This window comes from Trachurus japonicus, chromosome 24, assembly GCF_045865225.1.
Source record: "Trachurus japonicus isolate A0001 chromosome 24, Traja_1.0".
In the NCBI taxonomy this organism is placed as follows: domain Eukaryota; kingdom Metazoa; phylum Chordata; class Actinopteri; order Carangiformes; family Carangidae; genus Trachurus; species Trachurus japonicus.
The window spans coordinates 2,289,261-2,316,429 of record NC_140930.1 but is presented as its reverse complement, the minus strand read 5'-3'; the positions used below and the strand labels follow the sequence as shown (position 1 = coordinate 2,316,429).

Below are 27,169 nucleotides of genomic sequence, written 5' to 3'. Positions count from 1 at the left end.
TGACAGCTGGTTTTAAGACTTTAATGGAAACATCTACCTTTATTCTGAAGGAGCTTTTTGGACTTCTTAAAGTTAAATTTACTGTCAAACCTCCTTCCTTCCTTCCTTCCTTCCTTCCTTCCTTCCCTCCTTCTTTCTTTCCTTCCTTTCATCCTTCCTTCCTTCCTTCCTTCTTTTCTTCCCTCCTTACTTCTTTCCTTCCTTTCTTCCTTCCCTCCTTTCCTTCGTTCCCTCTTTCCTTCCACCATTCGTTCCTTCCTTCTTTCCTTCCTCCCTTCTTTCCATCCCTCCTTCTTTCCTCCCCTTCTTCCTTCCTTCCTTCCTTCCTCCGTTCCCTCCTTCTTTCCATCCCTCCTTCCTTCTTTCCTCTCTTCCTTGCTTCCATCCTTCTTTCCTTCCCACCTTCTTTCCCTCCTTTCCTTCCTTCTTTCCTTCCTTCCTTCTTTCCATCCCTCCTTCTTTCCTTCCCACCTTCTTTCCCTCTTTTCCTTCCTTCCCTCCTTCCTTCCTTCTTTCCTTCCTTCCGTCATTCCGTCATTCCTACCTTCCTTCCTTTCCTCTTTCCTTTGTTCTTTCCTACCTTCCTTCCTTCGTTCTTTCCTTCTTTCCTTCCTTCCATCATTTCTTCCTTCTTTCCTTCCTTCCTTCCTTCCTTCCTTCCATCCCTCCTTTCTTGTTTCCTCTCTTCCTTGCTTCCATCCTTTCTTCCTTCCCACCTTCTTTCCCTCCTTTGCTTCCTTCTTTCCTTCCTTCCTTCTTTCCATCCCTCCTTCTTTCCTTCCCACCTTCTTTCCCTCTTTTCCTTCCTTCCCTCCTTCCTTCCTTCTTTCCTTCCTTCCGTCATTCCGTCGTTCCTACCTTCCTTCCTTTCCTCCCTCCTTCTTCCTTCCCTCTTTCCTTTGCTCTTTCCTACCTTCCTTCCTTCGTTCTTTCCTTCTTTCCTTCCTTCCATAATTTCTTCCGTCTTCCTTCTTTCCTTCCTCCCTTCCCTCCTTCCTTCCTTCCTTTCTTCTTCTGTCGATATCTTTAAAGTGTTGGTTATGTCAAACTACAGTGCACAACTAAACAGCTCACTGAACTCTCTGTGTCTTTCTGTGTCTCTATGTGTATGTGTGTGTGTGTGTGTGTGTCTATGTGTGTGTGTGTCTCTCTGTGTGTGTGTGTGTGTGTGTGTGTGTCTCTCTGTGTGTGTGCAGGTGATCCAGGCGGTGTTCTTCGGTCTGTGTGTCCTCATCGACGTGTCCAGTCTTCTGACTAAAGCCGGTGAGAGCCGAGAGCAGGAGAGACAGCTGAGGAAGCTGATTGGCCTGAGGGACTGGATGATGGCCGTGCTGGCCTTCCCCGTCGGAGCGGTGAGCACACACACACACACACACACACACTAGTGTTGTTTTTGGCGGCCTGTTTTAATTTTAGTTTTAGTCTAGTCTTTGTGCCAAATTGTCATTTTAAAAACTGATGACATTTTAGTCTAGTTTTAGTCAATTATTTTAATCTCGTTCTAGTAATGTAATTCTATTTAACCCAGTTAATATAGTATAATTACCTTGTATAGTAGCCTAACTATAGACAAAACCAAATTTTTCTTTTAGTCAAACCAATTTCACAAGTCAAACATTGTTATCTTATTTATATTATTGTTACCTTATAGAAAACATCCATTCCAGACATGGAAGATGCTGCTCAACATATTTATTTTCGGTTCCCATGCACACTAGATTTAGCAGATATTTTGGAGAAACCCACTTTACACTCTCTCTCACACACACAAACAAATAGCTACATACACGCTAGTCATACACGCGCACACACACACACACACACACACACACACGCTAGACTAGTCACACACGTGTCTCAGTAGTCTGACGATCCGCGGCTGCCGGCCGTCGGTCCCTTCTCTGTGTCAGACTCGTGAACACTAACCCACTGCAGCTGCATCTTCTAAATAATGCCGCGAGTGGGGATTGGGGAATTGACGTCGCTGCCTATGAAACAGAAATACTGCAAAATAATAATTATTTTGTCTCGTCTTGTTTTGGTCAACAAAAATGAAGAGACATTTTAGCAGAGTTTTTGTTTTGTGAACAACATTTAGTCTCATTTTTATTCGTCAACAATATTGCATTATATATTTTATTATAGTTATCGTCACATGGCCACTGTTTACGTTTCGTCTCGTCTCGTTTTCGTCACGTGATAAAGGGTCGTTGCTGATGATATTTCGTCATAATTTTCGTTGACGAAAGCAACACTAACACACACACACATTTCATTTCATTTTCGATTTATTTCATTCATGGTATTAACATTCTCACATAGTTGCACATATACATAATGTTCACATTGTCACCATGAATGAAAAGGAGCAGGATGAAGAAAACTTATAATACCTGCCCCTCTCTGTTGTTATAATTGCATTGGCTTACTTCTAGGGATGTCACAATTACTTGTTTTCACAATTAATGGCGGTATTAAATGCCACAATTAATTAATCGTAAAGATTCTTAAATACCGTCACTTTCCAAAAAAAGATTATTTTGGAAACACAGAGGCAGATGTGCACAAAAGTTAAGGTAAATGTAAGAAATACTGGTCAATTTACCGTTTAACGTAACATGGTAGAAATTTAAATGTTAGCGTCTCATTTGTGATAAAAAACAAACAATTAAAATAAACTTAAACATTTGGTATAGATGACAATGAATATTTAAAACACTTCCCCTGGAGGATTAATAACTGGTTACATATGAATAGTAGATACTTAAAATATTTAGTGTAAAAATGTGTAATGTAATTATATTTTGACTGTATTTGATTTTACACATTCATATGTTGTGAAATTAATTGATGCATAATAATCGTGATAATCGTAACACCGCGATTATTTCTCTGACAGTAATCGTACAAAGAAAATCTATAATCGTGACATCCCTACTTACTTCAACACCAATATTATTCTCTGTTTCAAAATATTAAAGATGATGAAACATAGTAATGACAAAAAAAAATAAAAAAAAATAACGGTAGACACCACTCGTCTATCTATCTTTTCTTTTTTCCCTTCTTTTTCTCTTTCTCCTTCTTCTTTTTTGTAGATACTTATCTTTTCTTTTTTAAACATTTTCTTAAACTGAGACATACTTGTACAACTTTTCAATCCCTTGCTCACCACACACACACACACACACACACACACCCCCAGCCTGGGGAAGGATCAGCTGGGCTTGCAGGAATCAAAGTCCTGAGTAATGCTTCTTTCTCTCTACAAACCGTCTCGTTATAGAAGTGTTGTGTTGTTGCTGTCAGATATTCGGAGCTCGCTGAGACAAGCAGCTTCTTTTATTTCTTTATTTCCTGTTGAGTCGGTCACATGACGCAGCAGCTTCAGCTACAACAATCAAGAAACTATTCAGCAGCATCTTCATCTCTGTTATATAAATGTTTTCCTCCATTCACACAGGGACTCGCTGCTTTATTTATTTATATTATCCACCGGTCTGAAGAGCTGATCAGTTATTGGAGCAGATCAATACTCGTCCCTCAGCGTCTCTCCGTCTGCAGCAGCTTCAGCAGGTCGAGTTACTGGTTGTCTGAGGTTGGAAATCAAATGAAGTGAACAGTTGAAGAGGTGATCGGTCCTGTCGAATGAAAGGCAAAAAATGACCCAAAACAAAACTGTACAAAAAGAAATGAACAGGTGTGAACTAGGGGTGTTGAAAATAATCGTTTCAAAGATGCATCGGGATTCGTAATTGGACGATTCTGAATCAATGCAGTTACGTCACATAATCGATTTTTAAATTCAAACAATTTGTAGAAGCTAAAATATATATTTTTTTTGCCTGCCATTTTGCTGTAGGTTTGACGTCATTGCGTTGATGATGTCATTTGCATTCACACATTGAGGGGGTGTGGTTATTTCCTTTACTTAGTGTGTGTGTGTGTGTGGTGGCGGGAGTTTTGAACACAAAGAGAGAGAGAGAACTAAGCTCATATATTTTTTGTTGACCGTCAATTTACCATCATTTTCACCTTATCATCTCACCAGTATCATTATTATTATTTATTGAAAGGGCACGTATTAATTTCCCTTTTTGATATAACTGCTTGTTGGCTCTTTTTGATTTTTGTCACAATAAACACTTTAAACTGATCGTGGACCCATGGAGTTTTTGGACGCGTCACAAAAGAGCTTTAAGTTCCTCAGCGGCTGAAGTTTATTGAAAGACAGCCACAACATTAGTCAACAAAAAATATTAACGTTAAAATAAAAGACTTTGGATCGCGGAGTTTGTTGGGATTCCGGACCACCTTGGACCCTGGGATTGGATTCTCATGGGATTGGATTCAGCTCACCGGCATGGGAAAAAGAAATCACAGCGGAGCGCTGCGTAAAAACAACAAAGGAGTGAAAAGCAATCACAGCGGCGGCGCATCACAGCCATCAGAAGCGGTATGTTGAGATTCCTTCTGTGTATTGGATGAAATTTGGAACACAATGTGGACTTGAATTGGATGCTGCTCGTCCAGTGAGGACTGGGACTGTTGTTTTGGCTTGTGTGTTTGTGCGCTGGATGCACGCGCCGAGTTCGGCGGAGTTTGGAAGCCGTGTGGATTGTTTGTGGCACCGTGGCTGCTTGTTGGATCAAAAGAGCGCACGGACTCAAAGTTGAGCTGTGGAACGTTTGTGAATGGATTCATGATTCATCTGTTGCGTGGAGTTTATGCTTTGCTGTGTATATTGATGAGCTGTGCACGTTGGAAATGTCAAAATGAGTGAAACAAAGGATGCGAGTGATGAAATGGAGAGGAGGACGGTCAAGCTTACAACCAAAGCGCTGGCTTATAAAATTAATACGCTTCAGCATGAGCGTCATACGGCGGTGAAGAAACTTAAAGGGCTCACACGTGAAATTAAGGAGCTCATGAAAAGGGATGCAAATGCAAAGGATGTGCAATGGAATTTGGAGAGACTGATTCAACTGTTTGAGTGTGCAAAAACTGCGCATGAATCAGTGATTGTATTGCTTCCTGAGGAGGATCAAGAAACTCAGAATGACTGGTTTGCACGCATAAACAAATACCACACAGGCTTTGTGGAGGATGTGAAACAATGGCTTTTTGACAATGAAAGACACTCTATGCAAACAGGTCATGTGACTGTGAATTTACCTGCTGCAGATTCAGACACTTCTTCCATCTTACATGAGAAAGCACCTGTTGAATCAAAGGAGGAAATTCCTCCACAGGACAATCCTCCCCCTGACCTAACCTCAAAAGCAACATCTGATGTGCAGGAACTAATTCAACCGAGTGACAGTGTGTCTAATGTTGCAAGCAGCAGGAAAAGCAAACACAGTGCTTCCAAGGCAAGCTCTAAAGCATCAAGTACTTCATCTGCACGCATTAACACTAGAAGTGCCAGAATTCCAAACCAACTAGAACGGCCATAAGCGGTCAAAATGACCGTTTGATTCAAAACCTTGTCATCTCTCACAAAAAATACTAAGTTGAAAAGTTAATTAATTTATTGTGTTGTGATATCTTTTTTAAACAACATAACACCAACACATATATTTCAAAAAGGTAATAACTTAAAGTAATTCACATTACAACAAAGAACAAACTCTGTCGCCTGGAACAAACTGACAACGATATGATCAGAAACTCTTTCAAGTCTGCGGACTGTCTGTGAAGACTGACGGGAGTGACGCAGACTTCATCCTCTGCTTCAGAGAGGGACAGCCTTGCACTGTCGGACCTGGTCTCTGCTCCGTGCTCCGGACACGTGTCCGTGTCCGTAACCCGGACACGTGTCCGTAACCCGGTCGGGACCGGACGGACTGGAGCACACAACGTGAAAATGCTCTGACATGAAGCGCTATAGCGTGCGCAACGGAGACAGAGCCAGGTCCGACCATAGACATGGGTCCGACAGCACAGTGAGGAGAGCATGTGATATGAGGAAGATGAAGATGAGCCAGAAATATCGACCAGTCGACTTTACAGCCCTATACAGGACAGAATCTATCAGTGGGACATTATGCAGCTCAGCTGGTGATCAGGACAGGACAGCGGAGCTCACCTGGTGCGTCATGCAGCCGTCATATTTCTCTTCTCTTTATTTGCAGCCATTGTCTGAAGTCACTCCAATGTTGATAAATACAATCACTCGAGACCGGCACTTGACATAAACAATGGTAGGCTAGTTGCCGAGCAACCAAAATTGTAACATTAATCGCGGGGAAATCCGTGCGGTCAGAATGACCGCGTATGGCCGAAATAGGTAAAAGTGACCATATTTTCTTTGCCTTTTGTGTGATTTATTTAAAAAACATTTTGAATTAAAATACAGACACTTTTAGGAAAAGTCAGGTACCAGCAGGATTGTATGTTTTTTTTCAACAAAGTTATTGCACATATAAATATCAAAACGGTCAAAATGACCGCCATGGCCGTTCTAGTGTTAAAGCCGAGGCTGATGTAGCTGCTCTTGTTGTACGACAGAAAATGCTGAAAGATAAACATGCTCTGGAGGAACAGGAGGAGTTGATAAGGAAGAAAAAAGAGCAGCTGGAGCTGGAGGCCGACATTGCTGCTACTATGGCCAAGGTGCATGTTCTTGGAGCATCAAGAGGATCCAGTGTACAAAGTCATCCAACTAAAATGTCTGATGATATGATGTCATATTTTGAAAAGTATCAAGGAAAGAGAGCACTTGATGTTGAAGCAAAAGCTTTTGTGCCAAATACACAAAACATACAACTACATGGACAAAGTCTCCCAGATCAAAACATCACAAATCTACAACCCATTATAGGAGCTGCGACTGCGCACACAGCTGCAGCTCACACCCAACCTTCCAATACCGATCCCAGAACACTCAACTCAACCATCATGAATGCAGGTGATCATGCACATGTGACCACACCAGCCATCTTACCTACCTCCAACAGTGGTGAACAGAACAACATATACTCAGTCATGGACAAACAAAATGAAATCACTGCTCTGTTAATTCATCAACAGTGCCTTTCTTCTATGCCAAAGAGGGAAATTCAAGTTTTTGATGGTGATCCCCTTCAGTACCAAACATTCATTAAATCCTTTGAACACAGTATTGAAAGCAAAAATGAAAACTACAGAGACCGTTTATATTACTTGGAGCAATACACAAGAGGACAGCCGAGGGAAATAGTAAGGAGCTGCCTACACATGGATTCAGACAGAGGATACAGGAAGGCTAAAGCTTTACTTCAGGAGCATTTTGGCAACGAGCACAAAATTGCTAGAGCTTACATGGATAAGGCTCTTGCATGGCCATCAATAAAACCTGATGACACAAAATCCCTTCAAGCATACACCCTTTTTCTTCAAGGATGTTGCAACGCCATGGAAGATGTCAACTACATGAAGGAGCTGGACATGCCTTCAAACATGCTCATCATCATAAAGAAATTGCCCTATCGGCTGAGGGATAAATGGAGAACTGTGGCTTGTGATTTCCAGGTAAAATACAATCAAAGAGCTACCTTCAAGGATGTGGTGGATTTCCTGGAAAGACAAGTGAGGATTTTGACAGACCCAGTGTTCGGAGATATAAAAGACACTCCAGCAGTGAGCAAAGAGGTAAGAAGGTTCAAGTCACAACCTCAACCTAGGATAAAAGGAAGTATCTTTGCTACCACTGTGACACTTAAAGAAAATAATGGAAAAGGCACGAAGGAAAGAGAAGGTTTGTGTGGTCTGAAAAGCTGTTTGTTTTGTGAAGGTGGACATGGTTTGGATATGTGTTCAAAATTGGAAAAGAAGACACAGGATGAGAAAATCGCTTTCATGAGAGAAAATGGAATATGTTTTGGCTGTTTTGGGTAAAGGGCACCTCAGCAGAGACTGCAGAAAACGACTCACCTGTGACATATGTGGTTTAAAGCATCCCAGGATGTTGCATATTCACCAAAGAAAAAAGGAGATGGACACACAGCAAACGGAGACAAAGGACACAGCTAGAAGGAGTGCTGTAGCTTCGGTCCAAACCAGTGGTCTTACTGGGGCCGGTGAGGATAACTGCAAACTCTCAATCGTGCCTGTACAAGTGAAAGCCAAGAAGGGAAGTGCAATAGTACAGACATATGCATTTCTTGACCCAGGTAGCACTGCATCGTTTTGTACAGTGGGCCTGATGACCAAGCTTAAGCTCCAAGGAAGAAGGTCAAGTATTCTTTTGAGAACCATGGGTCAAAGAAAGGTCGTTGGAACCAACATTGTTTCAGGTCTTGAAGTTGCTGGTCTGGATAGCAGCCATTTTTGTGATCTTCCAGGTATATACACCCAGAAGACTATGCCTGTGCATCAAGGAAACATCCCACATCAGAAAGATATTGAACAGTGGTCTCATTTGAATAATGTCCATTTGCCCAAAATTGAATCTGATATTGAACTGCTCATTGGCTTGGATGTGCCAAGGGCTCTGGAGCCACTTGATGTTATACGGAGTGTGGGAGATGGACCTTATGCTGTAAAAACCATGCTTGGCTGGACAGTTAATGGACCACTTGGAAAAAAGGATGATGATGCTCAGGAACAGTCAACAGTCAATGCCAACAGGATCTCAGTTGTGAAACTTGACGTGCTGTGGGAGCAACAGTTCAGAAATGACTTCCCTGAGTGTGTTAGAGAAGATAAAGAACCATCAAAGGAAGACAAGATGTTTTTGGATTTGGTCTCACAATCTACCAGACTAGTTGATGGCCATTATTGCATTAATTTACCTTTAAAAGAAAAGGAAATATGTTTGCCTGACAACAGAAGTGTTGCTGAACAACGCACACTAAACTTAAAGAAAAGATTTAAAAGGGATCCATCTTTTCACTCTGAGTACACCAGCTTTGTGTCTGACATGTTAACCAAAGGTTATGCTGAACAGGTACCGGATTGTGTCTTGGAACGCAGCGATGGCAGAAAATGGTATCTGCCACATCATGGAGTCTTACATCCACAAAAGAAGAAACTAAGAGTGGTGTTTGACTGTGGAGCAACGTTTCAGGGAGTGTCACTGAATTCTCAGCTCTTACAGGGGCCAGACCTGACCAGTACACTAATAGGAGTCTTGACTAGATTCCGCAAAGAACCTGTTGTCATCGCTGCAGATGTTGAAGCAATGTTTCATCAAGTCAAGGTGCCAAGTGAAGACCGGGACTTGTTGCGATTCCTCTGGTGGCCTGATGGAGACTACAGTCAGAACATGGAGGAATACAGAATGACGGTGCATCTTTTTGGAGCGACTTCGTCCCCCAGTTGTGCAAACTTTGCACTTAGGAGATGTGCTGAGGACAATGTGAAAGAGTTCAGCCCTCAAGCTGTAAGCACTGTCATGAACAATTTTTATGTGGACGATTGCCTTGCGTCAGTAGCTTCAGAAGAGGATGCAATAGCTCTCTATCATGAGCTGCGAGCTATTTGCTTCAAAGGAGGTTTTGTGCTTAACAAGTGGATAAGTAACAGCCGTTGTGTGTTGGTATCCATACCTGAAACAGAGAAAGCAAAAGAGATGAAGAATTTGGACATGGATTGTGACAACCTACCTGTGGAGAGAGTACTTGGTGTACAATGGTGTGTACAGTCTGACGTCTTCAAGTTTAAAATCACCCTCAAAGACAGACCACTCACCAGAAGGGGAATTCTTTCCACAGTGAGCTCAATATATGATCCCCTTGGAATATTGTCGCCTGTCGTCTTGACTGCCAAGAAAATCCTGCAAGATTTGTGCAGAAAAAAGGTTGGTTGGGATGATGCTTTAACTGATTCCACTGTGCAGGAATGGATGCGTTGGATTCAAGAGCTTCATGAGTTAGAAGACTTCAAGGTTGATAGATGCTTCAAACCCACAGACTTTGGAACCGTTGCATCTGCTCAGCTACATCACTTTTCAGATGCATGTGAAGATGGTTATGGAACTGTCAGCTATCTGCTACTGCATAACACTCATGGCCGAGCACACTGTGGATTTGTGATGGGAAAAGCAAGAGTGGCTCCATTAAAGCCAGCCACTATCCCTCGAATGGAGTTAACTGCAGCTACAATGGCAAGCAGGATGGACACTGTATGGAGAAAAGAGCTGCAGATGGATTTAGCAGATTCCATATTCTGGACTGACAGCACCTCTGTGCTTAAATACATCAACAACAAAACCACCAGATTCCGCACTTTTGTGGCCAACCGAGTAACTGAAATTCACAAGGTCTCACATGCACAACAGTGGAGATATGTCAACACAACTAACAACCCAGCAGACCTGGCTTCACGGGGTTTGAGAGTTGAAACTTTTCTTCGGAAAGAAATATGGCTGTCTGGGCCTGAATTTCTTCTTCAGTCTCAGGAAGAGTGGCCCCGAAATCCGGATGGTTTGGAAAAAATCTCACCAAAAGACTCTGAAGTCAAGAGCATCACTGTAAATGCTACTCAGGTAACGACTGAAACCATGGATCCAGTAACACACTTCATCCATCATTTCTCTACCTGGACTCATCTGAAAAGAGCTGTAGCATGGATACTCAGATTTAAAAAACTGCTTTTGTGTCTTAGCAGAAAAGGAAAACAAGCAACTCATGTCAATGTTCACAAGAACTTACCACAAAACCATACAGGAAATCTTCAGACTCTGGAAAACCCTCATCTCACCGTGGAGGAACTGGCTGCTGCTGAAATGGAGATAATCTGCTTTTGTCAGAAGATGAGGTTTGCAGATGAAATTGCAAGTCTAAGGAAAGGAATGAATGTCAAGCGAACCAGTCACATTCATAAACTCAATCCCATTTTGGACAAAGATGTGTTGCGGGTTGGAGGCCGATTAAGCAGAGCAGCGATGCCAGAAGAGGTGAAACATCCAGTAATATTGGCTAAAGATTTCCACATTTCTGATCTGATTCTGCGACATATTCATGCAAAGGTGGGTCATGGTGGTCGCAACCATATGTTATCTGTCCTACGTCAAAAATACTGGATTCCTGGCGCCACTGTGTTGATCAGAAAGATACTGTCAAGATGTGTTATTTGTCGGCGTGTAAACGCTACCCCAGGTCAACAGCAGATGGCAGACTTGCCATTGGACAGAGTCACTCCAGGTGAACCTCCATTCACATATGTTGGAGTGGACTATTTTGGACCCTTTGGAGTGAAGCATGGAAGGAAAGTTGTGAAGCGCTATGGTGTTATTTTCACATGTTTGGCTGTAAGAGCAGTTCACATTGAAGTGGCATCGTCACTTGACACAGACTCTTTCATCAATGCCCTTCGGCGCTTCGTAGCCAGACGTGGTCAGATAAAAGAACTTCGATCTGATAATGGCACCAATTTTGTTGGAGCTCAGCGGGAGTTGAAAGAAGCAATTGAAAGCTGGAATCAAAATCAGATTCACAACACTCTGCTTAACAAGGGAATCAACTGGATCTTCAATCCCCCTGCTGGCTCACACCATGGCGGTGTATGGGAAAGATTGATTAAATCAGTGCGGAAGATTCTGAACTCAACTTTAAATGTACAAAATCTTGATGAAGAGGGTCTTCACACAGTTTTATGTGAGGCTGAGGCGATCCTCAACAGCCGCCCAATCACCAAGGCTTCTACAGACCCAAATGACCTTGAAGCACTCACCCCAAACCACCTTCTTCTCCTTAAAACCATGCCTTTATTGCCACCAGGACAGTTTACACAGGACGACATATATGCTCGACGCAGGTGGAGACAAATCCAGTATATGTCAGATCTGTTCTGGAAAAGGTGGGTTAAAGAATACCTTCCACAACTTCAGGAGAGACAGAAATGGTCTAAAATCAGACGCAACTTCACACCAGGAGACGTCGTGATCATCATGGATGATTCAGCACCTCGAAACACCTGGCTGACTGGAAAAATCGCAGAGACTATTCTGGATAAGAGAGGACTCGTTCGTCATGTCCGGATCAAGACCAAGACTGGATTTCTGAACAGACCAATCAACAAAATCTGCCTTCTATTGGAGTCAGAAGAACTGTGAAAGCTCAGACTGACTTTCTTTTTTGTTTTGGACTTTGACCTTTGCCCCTTACACATTACAGTACATACACTATGGACTATGGACTGATCCAGAGTGACAGTAGATCACTCTTTCCAATACTGTATGTACTTATAGCATTCTCATGAAGAAAGAAGATCTTCATAATGGACTCTCTATTGAAATGTACTTGTGTGTGTGATTATCATTTATTGGGTAATTATTATTGTTTGAGTTATAATAATTAGGGGCCGGTATTGTAGAAGCTAAAATATATATATTTTTTTGCCTGCCATTTTGCTGTAGGTTTGACGTCATTGCGTTGATGATGTCATTTGCATTCACACATTGAGGGGGTGTGGTTATTTCCTTTACTTAGTGTGTGTGTGTGTGTGGTGGCGGGAGTTTTGAACACAAAGAGAGAGAGAGAACTAAGCTCATATATTTTTTGTTGACCGTCAATTTACCATCATTTTCACCTTATCATCTCACCAGTATCATTATTATTATTTATTGAAAGGGCACATATTAATTTCCCTTTTTGATATAACTGCTTGTTGGCTCTTTTTGATTTTTGTCACAATAAACACTTTAAACTGATCGTGGACCCATGGAGTTTTTGGACGCGTCACAAAAGAGCTTTAAGTTCCAGCCACAACACAATTAATTCCTGCTTAGAGAATTCCATGAGTCCGTTTTTCCAGGCTTTTTATGCTTTTATTTTGAGGACAGCTGAAGAGAGAGGGAGCGGAAGAGAGCGTGAGAGGGGGGATACTGTAACATGCAGCAAAGGGACTGACGGGTGGAATCAAACCCTGGGTCGCTGCAGCGGGCCTGCTCTACCAAGTGAGATGTAACGGCGTGTTCACACCGGGCACGAGGCGAATTTTTCGCGCGATAAGATTACATACAAAGTCAATGTACAGACGCGAAAGGATGCAAATTTGTGCCAGCGGCGCGAATGAAGCGAATTTCGCGTGTTCGCTTCATTGCGTTCAACTCTCGCAAAAATATTCGCGCGAATGCCGACAAATATTCCAGCGGGCAAACTCAAGTGAGTAGAGCAGGCAAATATTTTACTCGCGCCCGGTGTGAACGCACTGTAAGACGCTTGCAGCCCCGTGGATTTAATCAGAGATTTCATCGAGTGTTTTAGTGACTATGCGCGGCAGCCGCTCTTCAGAGTCGGGCGTACTGTGCACACAGTACGGACGTGTCCAGTGGACGACCGCTTTGGGTCCACCTCGAATATGCCGACATACCGACGAGCTAACGTGTCCTTTTTAGTTTAAAATCTCCTATTGTCAGTAAACAACCTAGAGACGGTGCTGCAACCGAACTACACAGCTGTTAGCTGATTGGCTGTTTGCCTGTGACTCAGCGTTCAGGACGTTTCAATGTCCCACATCCTGGAGTTTTACTCTGCTGACTGGTATCATCAGAACAGACGTGTCCTGAGTTGTAGCCATAGACTGTAAAAAGAATGGACGTAGCACCCGTGACGTCACCCATTGGTTTTGGGGAGTCGTTTTTGTGACTCCAATATGGCGGCCTGAACAGCGCCATGTTGGATTGGCCGACCGAGAACCCGCCCACTGGCCTCGAAGCAGCTGTCCACGGAGCTGCTCGGACCTGTCACTCAACGTTTCCATGCCCTGATTGGCCAGAATTTTAACCTAATAACAGTAAAACGGTAGAGTTAAACCCCCTCAGAGTTTTAACCTAATAACAGTAAAACGGTAGAGTTAAACCCCTCAGAGTTTTAACCTAATAACAGTAAAACGGTAGAGTTAACCCCCTCAGAGTTTGTGCGGGGGTAGAAACTATCGGTTGAGACCAGAAAACGTTCTGACACCAGGCTTTTAACATGTTTACTGAGGATGTAAAGTGGGTGATTTTAACATCGGGGTCTATGGAGAATGCTCCCTTCTGACACCAGCCCCCAGAGGAAGAAGAGGGGATTGCAGCTTGTTGAACGTGGAAGTGTCTTCACTTGGAGAACCCACAACTGCCCCCTTGGTGGCAACATAGAAAACTGAGGATGTGATGCATCGTATAATCGAATAGAAACGAATCGTGAGGCCAGTGAAGATGCAGACCACTAGTGTGAACAGGTGTGAACTGGTCTCTACAGGTGTGAACCGGTTTCCTGAGCTCAGCTGCTCCAGTCTGACTGGATGAACAGAGGAAGAGGAGTCGTCCTGTTGCTGCAGACTCTGACCTCTGTCTGGTCCTCAGGCTGCTCACACAACACTCACATGGCTCTGACACACACACACACACACACACACACACACACACTTATACACACACACACACACGTTCCTTTATTCAAGAGTGCGGTTGGCGGATCGCCCTGTAGCTGCCACACTGAGGAACCTGTCTGACAGCAACCATATCCTCTGTTTCAACACACACACACACACACACACACGTGCACACAGACACACACTTACACACACACGCACACACACACATGCACACACACACACACACACACACACACACACACACACACACACAGTCATGAATATGTAACTCTACATTCACACACTCAGTTGATAACAAACTGCCGTGAGCCGACACACACAGAGCCGCTCGAGTCTCTGGCAGCGTCTCACACACACACACACACACACACACAGACACACACACACACACACACACACCTATGGACGCGGTCGGCTGGCATGGCGCCGCCGGTTGGACACACAGTTCAGTTTACACACGGGACAATAGACATGATTATCACCACAGCTAATGTCTGGAAACCTGGAACACTGATATGGACCCGGGGTGTGTGTGTGTGTGTGTGTGTGTGTGTCTGTGTGCATGTGTGTGTGTGTGTGGTACGTATTACTCTTACTTGAATACATTTCCAAGACAAATATTTTTACTTTTACTCGCAGGGTTGTTACAAATCCCTAAAAAAGTCTTAAAAGGCATTGAACTCATTAATCTAAAAACAAGGCCTTAAAGGGATAGTATCATTTTTTTAAAGTGGGGTTGTATGATCTACAAATAGCCCCTAAGTACTTTAATTGCAGTAGAAGACTCTCTGCACTCCTCCCGTTAGCAACGCCAGCCCATAATAGCCCTGCCCAGAGATTTACAACATACAGTGTTGTGAACAGACCCAAAGAAACGGCCTATTTTCACGGCCTAAAAGAGGTTTTACCTGAAAAAAAATACACACTGTATGTTGTAAATCTCTGGGCAGGGCTATTATGGGCTGGCGCTGCTAACGGGAGGAGTGCAGAGAGTCTTCTTCTGCAATTAAAGTACTTAGGGGCTATTTGGAGATCATACAACCCCACTTTAAAAAAATGATACTATCCCTTTAATTGGCATTAAAATGTCTTAAATCAATTTTTCCAAAGTCTTAAAAGTGTTAACACTTGGTAAATGGTATTTTATGGTTGTAATTAGTCTCAAATCTCAAAATAATTGGTAACAATCTGACATAGAGAAGTTAGTGGTGGCCGTCAACGATAAATTTCTGTGTTTTTTTTTTTTTTTTTTTCTGACTTTTTATGCATTTATTTTGAAAGGACAGCTGGAAAGAGACATTTATTTTGAAAGGACAGCTGGAAAGAGACACAATCCAATGTTCATGTAGCAGTCACTTTACCTTGGATCACATAGGAAAGTGGGTCGAATCGTCCCTTTAACCCTATGTAATTGATGTGGTGTTTTTTCTTCTTTTTTCTGCATTTGTGTTTATTATGAAGTCGGTCTTAAATTTCATTTCAAGTGGCTTTAAAAAAAGTCTTAAAAAGTCTTAAATTTAGTACTTTTTTTACTTTTACTGGAGTAACATGTGGACTGAGCTACTTTTACTTGTAACGGAGTAAATTTTGACCAGTAGTATTTGTACTCATAGGGGTGGAGTACTCCATCTGTGTGTGTGTGTGATCGTATGTGGTGTGTACATGCATGAGTGTGCAGGTGCATATATTAGTACACTCCTATATGTGTGTGTGTGTGTGTGTGTGTGTGTGTGTGTGTGTGTGTGTGTGTGTGTGTGTGTGTGTGTGTGTGTGTGTGTGTGTGTGTGTGTGTGTGTGTGTGTGTGTGTGTGTGTGTGTGTGTGTGTGTGTGTGTGTGTGTGTGTGTGTGTGTGTGTGTGTGTGTGTATATGAGCGTCTACTTTAGTGTAAAGCTGCTGGGTGGAAAATATGTCTGTGTGTGTGTGTTTCCTGCCACCACTGGGTTGTTGAAAGCAGAGAACAATGGGGAGGTGTGTGTGTCTGTGTGTGGGTGTGTGTGTGTGTGTCTGTGTGTGTGTGTGTGTGTGTAGCAGGTAATTCCAGCTCCGTCCTGTAGAACATGTTCTGGCCCGAGTCCAGAGAGCTGTTCAGCTGCGGTGCGTTCAGGGAGCGCGGGACAGACGGATGTTCTGTTCGCCTGCAGAACGGAGGAAAGGAAGGAAAACTAGAAGAGTTTTAAATAAATAGAATAAATATTCAATATTTATGAAAAATGTCAATGTAACTCTGCAGTAGGGCCCTATAACATCTGTTTTATTTTCCCCCAAATTCCATTTTTTTCAATTCAGTTCCTTTACTCTTATTTACTACCAAAAAGTATAATACCCAGGGGGCAAAATCCCAGTTTTTTGAAAAACGGACACGGAGCGTTGTAAAAGGTTTGACACCAGAAATGATATCTAGGAACTTCAAGGATTAAAACCTGGGTGGACAACCTGGTCAACTAGCTGCTGGAAAGCTGCAGGGGGCCAAAACCCCTTTCTTGGGTCATTTTGCTGGCGAAATGATGTAAATGCAAATATTTAGGTGCTACAATGGCATAAATAGTCATACAACTATAAAATTTGGCAGAGAGTATCTTGACACATAGGGAGAGGCAAGAAAAGAAGATTCTGGGGTTTGTTGTAACTCGATTTTAAGATATCACCCTCAACATCCCAAAAAAGACCAAAAAAAGTACTGTTCGCCTGACAAATTCTCATGGAAATTATTATTTTTCAGCACTTTATGGAGAATATCTATGCTTAACATGTATATAGAAAATTTCCTTAATTCATAAGCTTCCATTTGAGTCCAAGATAGCCTTTCTATCTCAAAAGCCCCACTTGCTGTGGCCAACGGTCTTCTCTATCTATCTGTTCACTTTGGGGAGACCAGAAATACAATGGTTTCTGATCATGTCAGTTAACATGGAGTTTTTCACAATAGGTTTTGCATTGTTTGGAGACAGCCTGGAGCTTTCCAGTAGCTAGTAGAAAGGCTATCTAGGACTCAAATGGAAGCTTCTGAATTAAGGAAATTTTCTATATACATGTTAAGCATAGATATTCTCCATAAAGTGCTGAAAAATAATAATTTCCATGAGAATTTGTCAGGCGAACAGTACTTTTTTTGGTCTTTTTTGGGATGTTGAGGGTGATATCTTAAAATCGAGTTGCAACAAACCCCAGAATCTTTTTTTCATGCCTCTCCCTATGTGTCAAGATACTCTCTGCTAAATTTTTATAGTTGTATGACTATTTATGCCATTGTAGTACCTAAATATTTGCATTTACATCATTTCGCCAGCAAAATGACCCAAGAAAGGGGTTTTGGCCCCCTGCAGCTTTCCAGCAGCTAGTTGACCGGGTTGTCCACCCAGGTTTTAATCCTTGAAGTTCCTAGATATCATTTCTGGTGTCAAACCTTTTACAACGCTCCGTGTCCGTTTTTTTGCTCTGAAAAAAAATCCGGCAAAAAAAATTTAAAAAATCCATTGGAAAAAAAAAATCCATCAGAATAAAAGAATCTAGCAAAAAATAAACAAAATCCATCGGAAAAAAAATCGATCGGGATTTCTTCCTTTTGCTTTTCTTCGCCTGGCTTTTTTTTTTTTAGCTGGCCCTAATACTCCTTCGTAAAAAAAGAGTGTGTTTTAATGTTAATGACTAAAATGTACACAAATTAAATAGAAATGACAACAAACAACACTGTTCCTCCAGACCATAAGAACAAATACTGCATGATGCAACATTACTCTGCACTATAAACACTTTGAGTACCAACAAAATATTAAAGGGGACATATTCTGCTCATTTCTGCTTCTTGACCTGGTACCTTGATGTCTAAAAGTAATGTTAGTAACAGGCTTTGGTCAGAAAAACCAAAAGATTGAGCACAGCTGGTTCTCTACACACCAGTTACACAGCCCTGCTCTAAACGGTCGGTTTGGAACCTTCGCTCTGGTAGCTGAGGTAACCACGGTAACCATGGGAGCGAGGGCTTGAATATTCACATCACCCGGCTTGTGATGTAATAAGCCGGGTGAAATTAAAACGGCTTGTTAAGAGACACATTTTCTGACTATGGCAGTTATAAAATATTGACGTAGTTGTCAAAACTGACGTTTAAGGGGTGAGGAGGCAAATACACACTAAAGCTATGAAAAAGTGAGTTTTGCATAATATGTCCCCTTTAATGCTTATGAGCTTTAAACTGTTTCCAGTAACATAAATATATGAGTTTAGTTTTTCACACGGCTTCTGGACAGTAGCTGGTCATTGCATGGATTATTACGCTTCCAGTCAACAGACAGAAGACAGTTTTAAATAAAGTAAATAAACTCTGCAGGAACCAGAAACATGCAACAGATCTAAAGTTGAGTGTTTGGTAAAAGTTCCAGACACTGCTTCCACAGAGACGCTGCAGACAGACAGAATAAAGACTTTAGCTTTGTTTTCTAACTCTGTTGTTGTTGTTGTTGTTTTTGTTTGTGTCTGTTACAGTTCGTGGTGTTCACCTTCTGGAGCTTGTACCTGTACGACAGAGACCTGGTCTACCCCAGACTACTGGACAACTTCATCCCTCAGTGGCTCAACCACGGCATGGTGAGTCCTGCTGCCTCACACACTCACTCACCACACACAGCTGAGTGCATTTTATAATAAAAAACCTGCAATAGTTACTTTTACTGGTAGTTAGTTACTTTTATAATGAAGTAGCTCAGTTGCTTTTTGGGGAAAGTGACTAGTAACTTTTTATTTGTAAAAGAATTGACTGGCGGAGCTGCTCCACATCCTCTGGAAGCTCATCCCGTTCTCTTTCAGCCTCAAGTGTAAAAAAAAAAACATGTTTTCTTTTTGTCAGAGCGACACATTGTTGGTCTGAGTTTTAAGGAGTTTTAAGGAGTTCCCTCTGAGTTCCAGAAACCTCCAGAATCCTGTCGCCTCCTAGAAACAAGAGCTGGTGGTTTGAAATGACATCACACTCAGACCTGGGATTCATTTACTTCCTCTTCTCTGAACCGCTTCGATTATATTTCAGTATATTTTGCTTTAGAAGGAAACCAGACACACAGAGAGAGCTTCAACATTCAGGATGAGATCTCACCAAAGCTTTATGTATAAATGGTGAAATGAGTCGGAAGTAGCAACGTTTAATTTTTAGATAATCAGCTGATAACGTGGAAAGAAATGACATTCAAAAACAATCTCTCAAACTTTCATAGTCCAGATAACTGAGAAAAGGCACGAAAATGACGATTAAAGTTGACTTACAACTTTTAACGCTCCAGACGAGCACAACATGAAACAACTTCTGAACCGTTTCTGATAGAGACGAGCTGTAAACTGCATCTGAACCGCGGAATTGTCTGCTTTCCGAGCGTCCTTGAATGGTGCATTTATGACAACAAAGGATGGGGTGGGGTCCACGTGTAATCACGTAGTACGGGAACAGATCCTAAATTGAGCGTAGCATTGACGCAACACTTGCACATGTTTTACAAAACATGAAAACAGGTCTGAACCGTTTCTGATATGAGACGAGCTGTAAACTGCATCTGAATCATGAGATTCTCCGCTTTCCGAGGGTCATTGAATGGTGCATTTATGAACACAAAGGACAGGGTTCGTGTGATCACATAGTACTGGAACAGATGCTAAACCGAACGCAGTATCGACGCTAAACGAACGTAGCATCGACGCAATTACAACTTCCGAACCGTTTATGATAGAGACGAGCTGTAAACAGTGTGTGAATTGTTAGATTATCTGCTTTCCGAGGGTCATTGAATGGTGTCTCTATGACAACAAGGGATGGAGTCCACGTGTGATCATGTAGTACGGGAACAGATGCTAAACCGAGCGTAGCATCGATGCTAAACCGAACGTAGCAACGACACGGGTCCATGCCTATGTTCCCACTGGACTCTCTCTACCTATCTGGACTCTATCTATCTGGCCTGTCTAGCCTCTAACGGGTCTTTTTACTAAACTTAACCAACTCTTTTCTTCATTGCCTAAACCCAACCAATGGTGGGACCAAAGGGCTGTGGGAACATAGGGCCTCATTTTCAGTGACAACAAAAGTTAGAAATGTGGGAACATAGGAATGACCCCAACGAACACAACACTTGCACATGTTTTTCAAAACATCAACAAAACATGACAACTTCCGAACCGTTTATGATAGAGAGGAGCTGTAAACAGCGTGTGAATTATTATATTCTCTGCTTTCCGAGGGTCCTTGAATGGTGCTTTTGTGACAACAAGGGACCGTGTAAGGTGCGTGTTGTGTAATCATGTGGTACAGGAACAGACACCAGAGTCACTGACCAGAGATGTTCCATATTGTTTAAACACAGTTTTCTCAGGTTTTCAATGTGAAAAAGGGAGTGAAAGACCAAAATTCAAATGGACATATCTTGAAAACCATCCAATGTATGACTTTGACTAGAGTGTCATTTTAAAGCTTATTTTCTCCTCTTTCCATTGATACCAAAATCTCAACTTTGAAATGTGGCATCTGGTCACAAATGGTAAAACAATTTCCTAACTTAGAATTTACCCCAGAATTAGCTGTTTTCATTCTTGATGGATCGTTGTAGCTACGTTCCTTCATCATGTCTGTAACACGTAGCCTACGACGTGGCGCCGTCATCAGGTGTTTAGTTTTTATCAGCGGATCATAAACTCCACACACACACACACACACACTCAGTCGTATCTAATCGGCTGCTCGACCTCTGAGTTTGAATACCGGCCGCTCGCCGCTCGCCGGCTTTGATTTACCATCTAGAGGAAGCAGTTTAATCTAATGTTTAGACAGCGACCAACACACACACACACACACACACACACACACACACACACACACACACACACTGATAACAGTCAGCTGTGTGTGTGTGTGTGTCTGTGTGTGTGTGTGTGTGTGTGTTTCAATCAGCTGCTGAGATAACCTGAACGTTTTCCACCATCATGCAAAACCTCCTCATCCTCCTCTGTCAGACTTCCTTCAGTCATGGCGATGGCGTTGTAGTGTGTGTGTGTGTGTGTGTGTGTGTGTGTGTGTGGACCTCTCCCACAACAACACTATACACCAGCGGTTCTCAACTAGTTTCACTCTGGGCTCCACATTTTCTCATGTTCATTAAGTCTCGACCCACTTTTATAGAATTCAAACCAAGATTATTATTATTTTTTTAAAGCCTTTAAAAACTCATTTTGCTCTTTATTGAGCAAAGTGCATTTCAGAGCACATGAATGAAACTGAGGAGTTACCATGACAACTGCATGTACGGAAGTGGATTAAAAAATATCAAACTGCACAAAATGGAGACCAACAAAACGATATATTTGACTTCTAATGCATCTCTGCATTCAGAGCATGTTCACAAAAGTGAATAAATATCAAATTACACAAAATAAAGACCCACAAAACAAAACAAGATTCACTGCATCAGGCCACATTAATAAGAAACTGATATCTTTACATTCAGAGCAAATGGAGCAAATAATAAGAAAGTGAGGAGGAGCATCACAACTACATGTGTTCACGTGTCTCGTGCCTTTCAATATTAGTCTACTTGCCAACAATGAGTACCCGGAAATGTTGAGTACCCCAAAGTTTTATGTTAGAAATATATAGTATGGGTCCCCAGTATTCAGAAACTGCCGGATGCTAACTTATATATATTGGGCAATTAGCATCTTTGACATAATTAGCATAATTGCCTATATGGGCAATATTTCAACAAAATTGACTTGGCTGATCTGGGCAATATTGGAGTGGTTTTAGGGGTTATTGATGATGCTGAATCCATTTCTGACATTTTCAAAATTCAAAATGGCTGTCTAAACCGATGACCAGATTTTGAAATCCATCAAAATCGGCCCACTGGCGGTTAAAATCTGGTCACTTCCGGTTTAGACAGCCATTTTGAATTTTGAAAATGTCAGAAATGGATTCAGGGCTGGCAAGTAGACTATATAAGTTATGTTTCAAAATAAAAGACATGTCCAACATCAGATGTGCATTAAATATCATTTACTTTTTTGACCAGCTGTCTGCGACCCACTTTTGGGTCCCGACCCACCAGTTGAGAACCACTGAGCTACAACATGTGGAATTGAAAGAGACGAGGAGGAGGAGGAGGAGGAGGAGGAGGAGGAGGAGGAGGAGGAGGAGGAGGAGGAGGAGGAGGAGGAGGAGGAGGAGGAGGAGGAGGAGAGAGGAGGAGGAGGAGGGGGAGGAGGAGGAGAGAGGAGGAGGAGGAGGAGGAGGAGGAGGAGGAGGAAGAGGAGGAGGAGGAGGAGGAGAGAGGAGGAGGAGGAGGAGGAGAGAGGAGGAGGAGGAGGAGAGAGGAGGAGGAGGAGGAGGAGAGAGGAGGAGGAGGAGGAGAGAGGAGGAGGAGGAGGAGGAGGAGGAGAGAGGAGGAGGAGGAGGAGGAGGAGGAGGAGAGAGGAGGAGGAGGAGGAGAGAGGAGGAGGAGGAGAGGAGGAGGAGGAGGAGGAGGAGGAGGAGGAGGAGGAGGAGGAGAGAGGAGGAGGAGGAGGAGGAGGAGGAGGAGGAGGAGGAGGAGAGAGGAGGAGGAGAGAGGAGGAGGAGGAGGAGGAGGAGGAGGAGGAGGAGGAGGAGGAGGAGGAGGAGGAGGAAGAGGAGGAGGGGGAGGAGGAGGAGAGAGGAGGAGAGAGGAGGAGGAGGAGGAGGAGGAGGAGGAAGAGGAGGAGGGGGAGGAGGAGGAGGAGGAGGAAGAGGAGGAGGAGGAGGAGGAGGAGGAGGAGGAGGAGGAAGAGGAGGAGGGGGAGGAGGAGGAGGAGGAGGAAGAGGAGGAGGAGGAGGAGGAGGAGGAGGAAGAGGAGGAGGAGGAGGAGAGAGGAGGAGGAGGAGGAGGAGGAGATGAAGGCGGCAGCTCGAGTGTCTGTTCACGGTCTCTTCTCCTTCTCCAGGAGGTGATGTAATAATAGCTGAGTGGTTGTTGCTATGGCGCCGTCGCCAAGGACCAAAACAACCAGAACACAGAGAGAAGAGAGAGAAAACGTGAGGAAGTGTGTGTGTGTTTGTGCAGGCCTTTGTGTGTGTGTGTGTGTGTGTGTGTGTGTGTGTGTGTGTGTGTGTGTGTGTGTGTGTGTGTGTGTGTGTGTGTGTGTGTGTGTCCAGGGGTTGTAAATATTTTGCGGTATTCCATGGTATCGCTGTTGTTTGTTTATGCCGGCTGCCACGGCAACCATGTCGGCGTTCCCATCGGAGGAGGAGGGATGTTAAAGACCGGGTTTAAACCAAATTCAGTATTTTTCTTCTTATCATATTAATTAGGCCTTAAATGTGTCCCTCAAAACATGTGAAAAGTATTTTTCCCATCCATCATGTCCTTGAGGAGCTCGGCCTCAGAGACTGTTCTGTGTGCAGGTCTAGAATGGGCGGGCTTAAAGGACAATTCCAGGTGAATTCAACTCAGGGGTGTATTTTCATATCATTTTAGGTCTAAAAGAATGAATCTGAAGATTTTCAGTTTAATGTCTCCTGTTTTGCGGTAGTTACGTCTGTCCGCGCATCGCCACGGCAACAATGAATGGGAGTGGATGTAAGTTCCGCTGTTTAGGCTGTTTCCATCCCTCAAAGCCACAGACAGCGTCAGATGGAGACTCAAACATGCACCGAGAAGTTTATTTAGTTCTAGCAAGCTGACATGTTTGTAAAACTAGATCTAATTCAAAGTCTCCCGGAGTCTCGCGCGAGCCCGAAGTTGCAGTGCTGGTGTGTTCAGGTGCAGTGGGAAAAGCTACCGTTTGTGTCATAAACACAGGAATATCAACTCTTTACTTGCTTGAAGTGTACATTTTTTTCCACAGACAGCGTCAGATGGCTACTCAAATATGCGCTGAGAAGTTTTTTTTACTTGAAGCAAGTAAAGAGTTGATATTCCTGTGTTTATGACACAAACGGTAGCTTTTCCCACTGCACCTGAACACACCGAGCGGCAACTGGGTCTCGCGCGAGACTCCGGGAGACTTTGAATTAGATCTAGTTTTACAAACATGTCGGCTTGCTTGAAGTAAATAAACTTCTCGGTGCATGTTTGAGTCGCCATCTGACGCTGTCTGTGGCTTTGAGGGATGGAAACAGCCTAAACAGCGGAACTTACATCCACTCCCATTCATTGCTGCCGTGGCGATGCAGGGACAGACGCAGCTACCGCAAAACAGGAGCGATTAAACTGAAAATCTTCAGATTCCTTCTTTTAGACCTAAAATGATATGAAAATACACCCCCGAGTTGAATTCGCCTGGAATTGTCCTTTAAGTCTATAGCCGCTTTACGTAAGGCGGTCATACTTACATAAACCCGCCCCCTGCTTTGCTCTACATATAAATACATTCAGCCAACTGACTTCAGAGGTTTTCCGTCCCACTTGCTCTTCAGTCTATCTGAAACCAACACGTGAAACAGCAGCTAACTAAACGTAGCTCATGTTCACACACAGGGGAGACCACTACTGTCCTGTTCCTTCATTTGTGACCCGTTCCATCAAAATGAGTCGGATGTCTCAACGTTCTATTTTTAGATAATCAGCTGATAACATGGAAAACCCATAGAAAATCAAAAAACATTTTTTTACCCCAATTTCAAAGCAATGACATTCAAAAACAATCTCCCAAAGTTTCACAGTCCAGATAATTGAGAAAAAGCACGTAAATGATAATTAAAGTCGACCTGCAACTTAAACCCTCTGAAAATGAGTGCTGCTTCGGTGCAAAACATGAAATATCTCCTGAACCGTTCATGATAGAGACGAGCTGTAAACTGCATCTGAATCGCGGGATTCTCCGCTTTCCGACGGTCATTGAATGTTGCATCTATGACGAGAAGGGACGGGTACAGAAACAGATGCTAAACCGAGTAGCATCGACGCTAACAGAGCGTAGCACCGATGCTAACAGAGCGTAGCATCGACGCTAAACCGAACGTACACGCTTGCACATGTTTTACAAAATGTCAACAAAACATGACAACTTCTGAACCGTTTATGATAGAAACGAGCTGTAAAAAGCATCTGAATTGTGAGATTCTCTGCTTTACGAGGGTCATTGAATGCTGTATCTATGACAACAAGGGACCGTATAGGTTGCGTGTAATCACGTGCTACAGGAACAGATGCCAGAGTCACTGGCAAAAACTTTAACTGCAATTTTCTCAGGTTTTAGAACGGAATAAGAGAGTAGGAGATCGTAATTCAAATGGCCACATCTAGAAAACCATCAAATGTAATTAGTGAAAACTCGTTCAGTTCAGTTCAGTTCACTCACTGAGCAAATTAGACAAACAGAGAGGAAGCTGATCATCACACATCCCATAATAATAATAATAATAACAAAACATTTAAAGCTGAAGCTCTGGAGCTCTATAGTAACAACAGGTCGGTGTCAGCCAATCAGAGGAGAGGAGGAAGCTCTGAGAGATTCCTCTGATTGGCTGTTGACTGTTTTCTAAAGTGATGCAATAAGAAAAAAAACATTGCAGATTTCAAAATAAAACACTCAGAGAACCTAAATCCTGCAGAGTTGTTGTTGTTGTTGGATGGTGGGTTCAGGTGGTGAGGAGGGGGCGGGGCTTAGTTGTGACATCACAAAGTGACAGGAAGTCCTGACGGCTGGTTTTGAGGCTTTAATGGAAACATCTACCTTTATTCTGAAGGAGCTTTAACACAAACATCTACCTTTATTCTGAAGGAGCTTTAACACAAACATCTACCTTTATTCTGAAGGAGCTTTAACACAAACATCTACCTTTATTCTGAAGGAGCTTTAACACAAACATCTACCTTTATTCTGAAGGAGCTTTAACACAAACATCTACCTTTATTCTGAAGGAGCTTTAACACAAACATCTACTTTTATTCTGAAGGAGCTATAACACAAACATCTTCCTTTATTTTGAAGGAGCTTTAATACAAACATCTACCTTTATTTTGAAGGAGCTTTAATAGACACATCTACCTTTATTCTGAAGGAGCTTTAACGCAAACATCTACCTTTATTCTGAAGGAGCTTTAACGCAAACATCTACCTTTATTCTGAAGGAGCTTTAACACAAACATCTACCTTTATTCTGAAGGAGCTTTAACACAAACATCTACCTTTATTTTGAAGGAGCTTTAACACAAACATCTACCTTTATTCTGAAGGAGCTTTAACACAAACATCTACCTTTATTTTGAAGGAGCTTTAACACAAACATCTACCTTTATTCTGAAGGAGCTTTAACACAAACATCTACCTTTATTTTGAAGGAGCTTTAACACAAACATCTACCTTTATTTTGAAGGAGCTTTAACACAAACATCTACCTTTATTCTGAAGGAGCTTTAACACAAACATCTACCTTTATTCTGAAGGAGCTTTAATAGACACATCTACTTTTATTCTGAAGGAGCTTTAACACAAACATCTACCTTTATTCTGAAGGAGCTTTAACACAAACATCTACCTTTATTTTGAAGGAGCTTTAACACAAACATCTACCTTTATTCTGAAGGAGCTTTAACACAAACATCTACCTTTATTCTGAAGGGGCTTTAAGGCGTTTCCTCTGAGCTCCTGGTTTTATAACTGTTGCATTTGTGTCCCACAGTAAAGGACAGTTCTGTATAACTCTCTGTACTGTGAATCCGTTCTAGAGGTCCAACGAGGTGAAACCAAATCAAAAGTCGAACACTAAATATTAATTTCAGATGAACTCATATGTAACTTCTTCTCTCTGAGAGTTCGTCGCTGTCGTTTCTTCTGAACAGTTGAACTCTTCTCTTCTCTTCTGGTGTGTGTTTGTTCCAGCGTGGTGCAGCCGGGGAGTCAGGGCGGGACCGCTGCTGCTGCTCCGAGTCCGT

The 27,169-nt window shown here is 42.6% G+C and overlaps 1 protein-coding gene across 1 annotated transcript in view; it reads left to right on the top strand.

The window, feature by feature from the left end:
* Window positions 1–27,169, top strand: part of aig1 (androgen-induced 1 (H. sapiens)) — a 51,243-nt gene that overhangs the window by 9,508 nt on the left and 14,566 nt on the right. Inside the window, exons 2-3 of the mRNA XM_085771151.1 lie at window positions 1,197–1,352; window positions 18,789–18,890. Coding sequence (XP_085627277.1) covers window positions 1,197–1,352; window positions 18,789–18,890 — 258 coding nt within the window. The remainder of the gene's footprint in view (window positions 1–1,196; window positions 1,353–18,788; window positions 18,891–27,169) is intronic.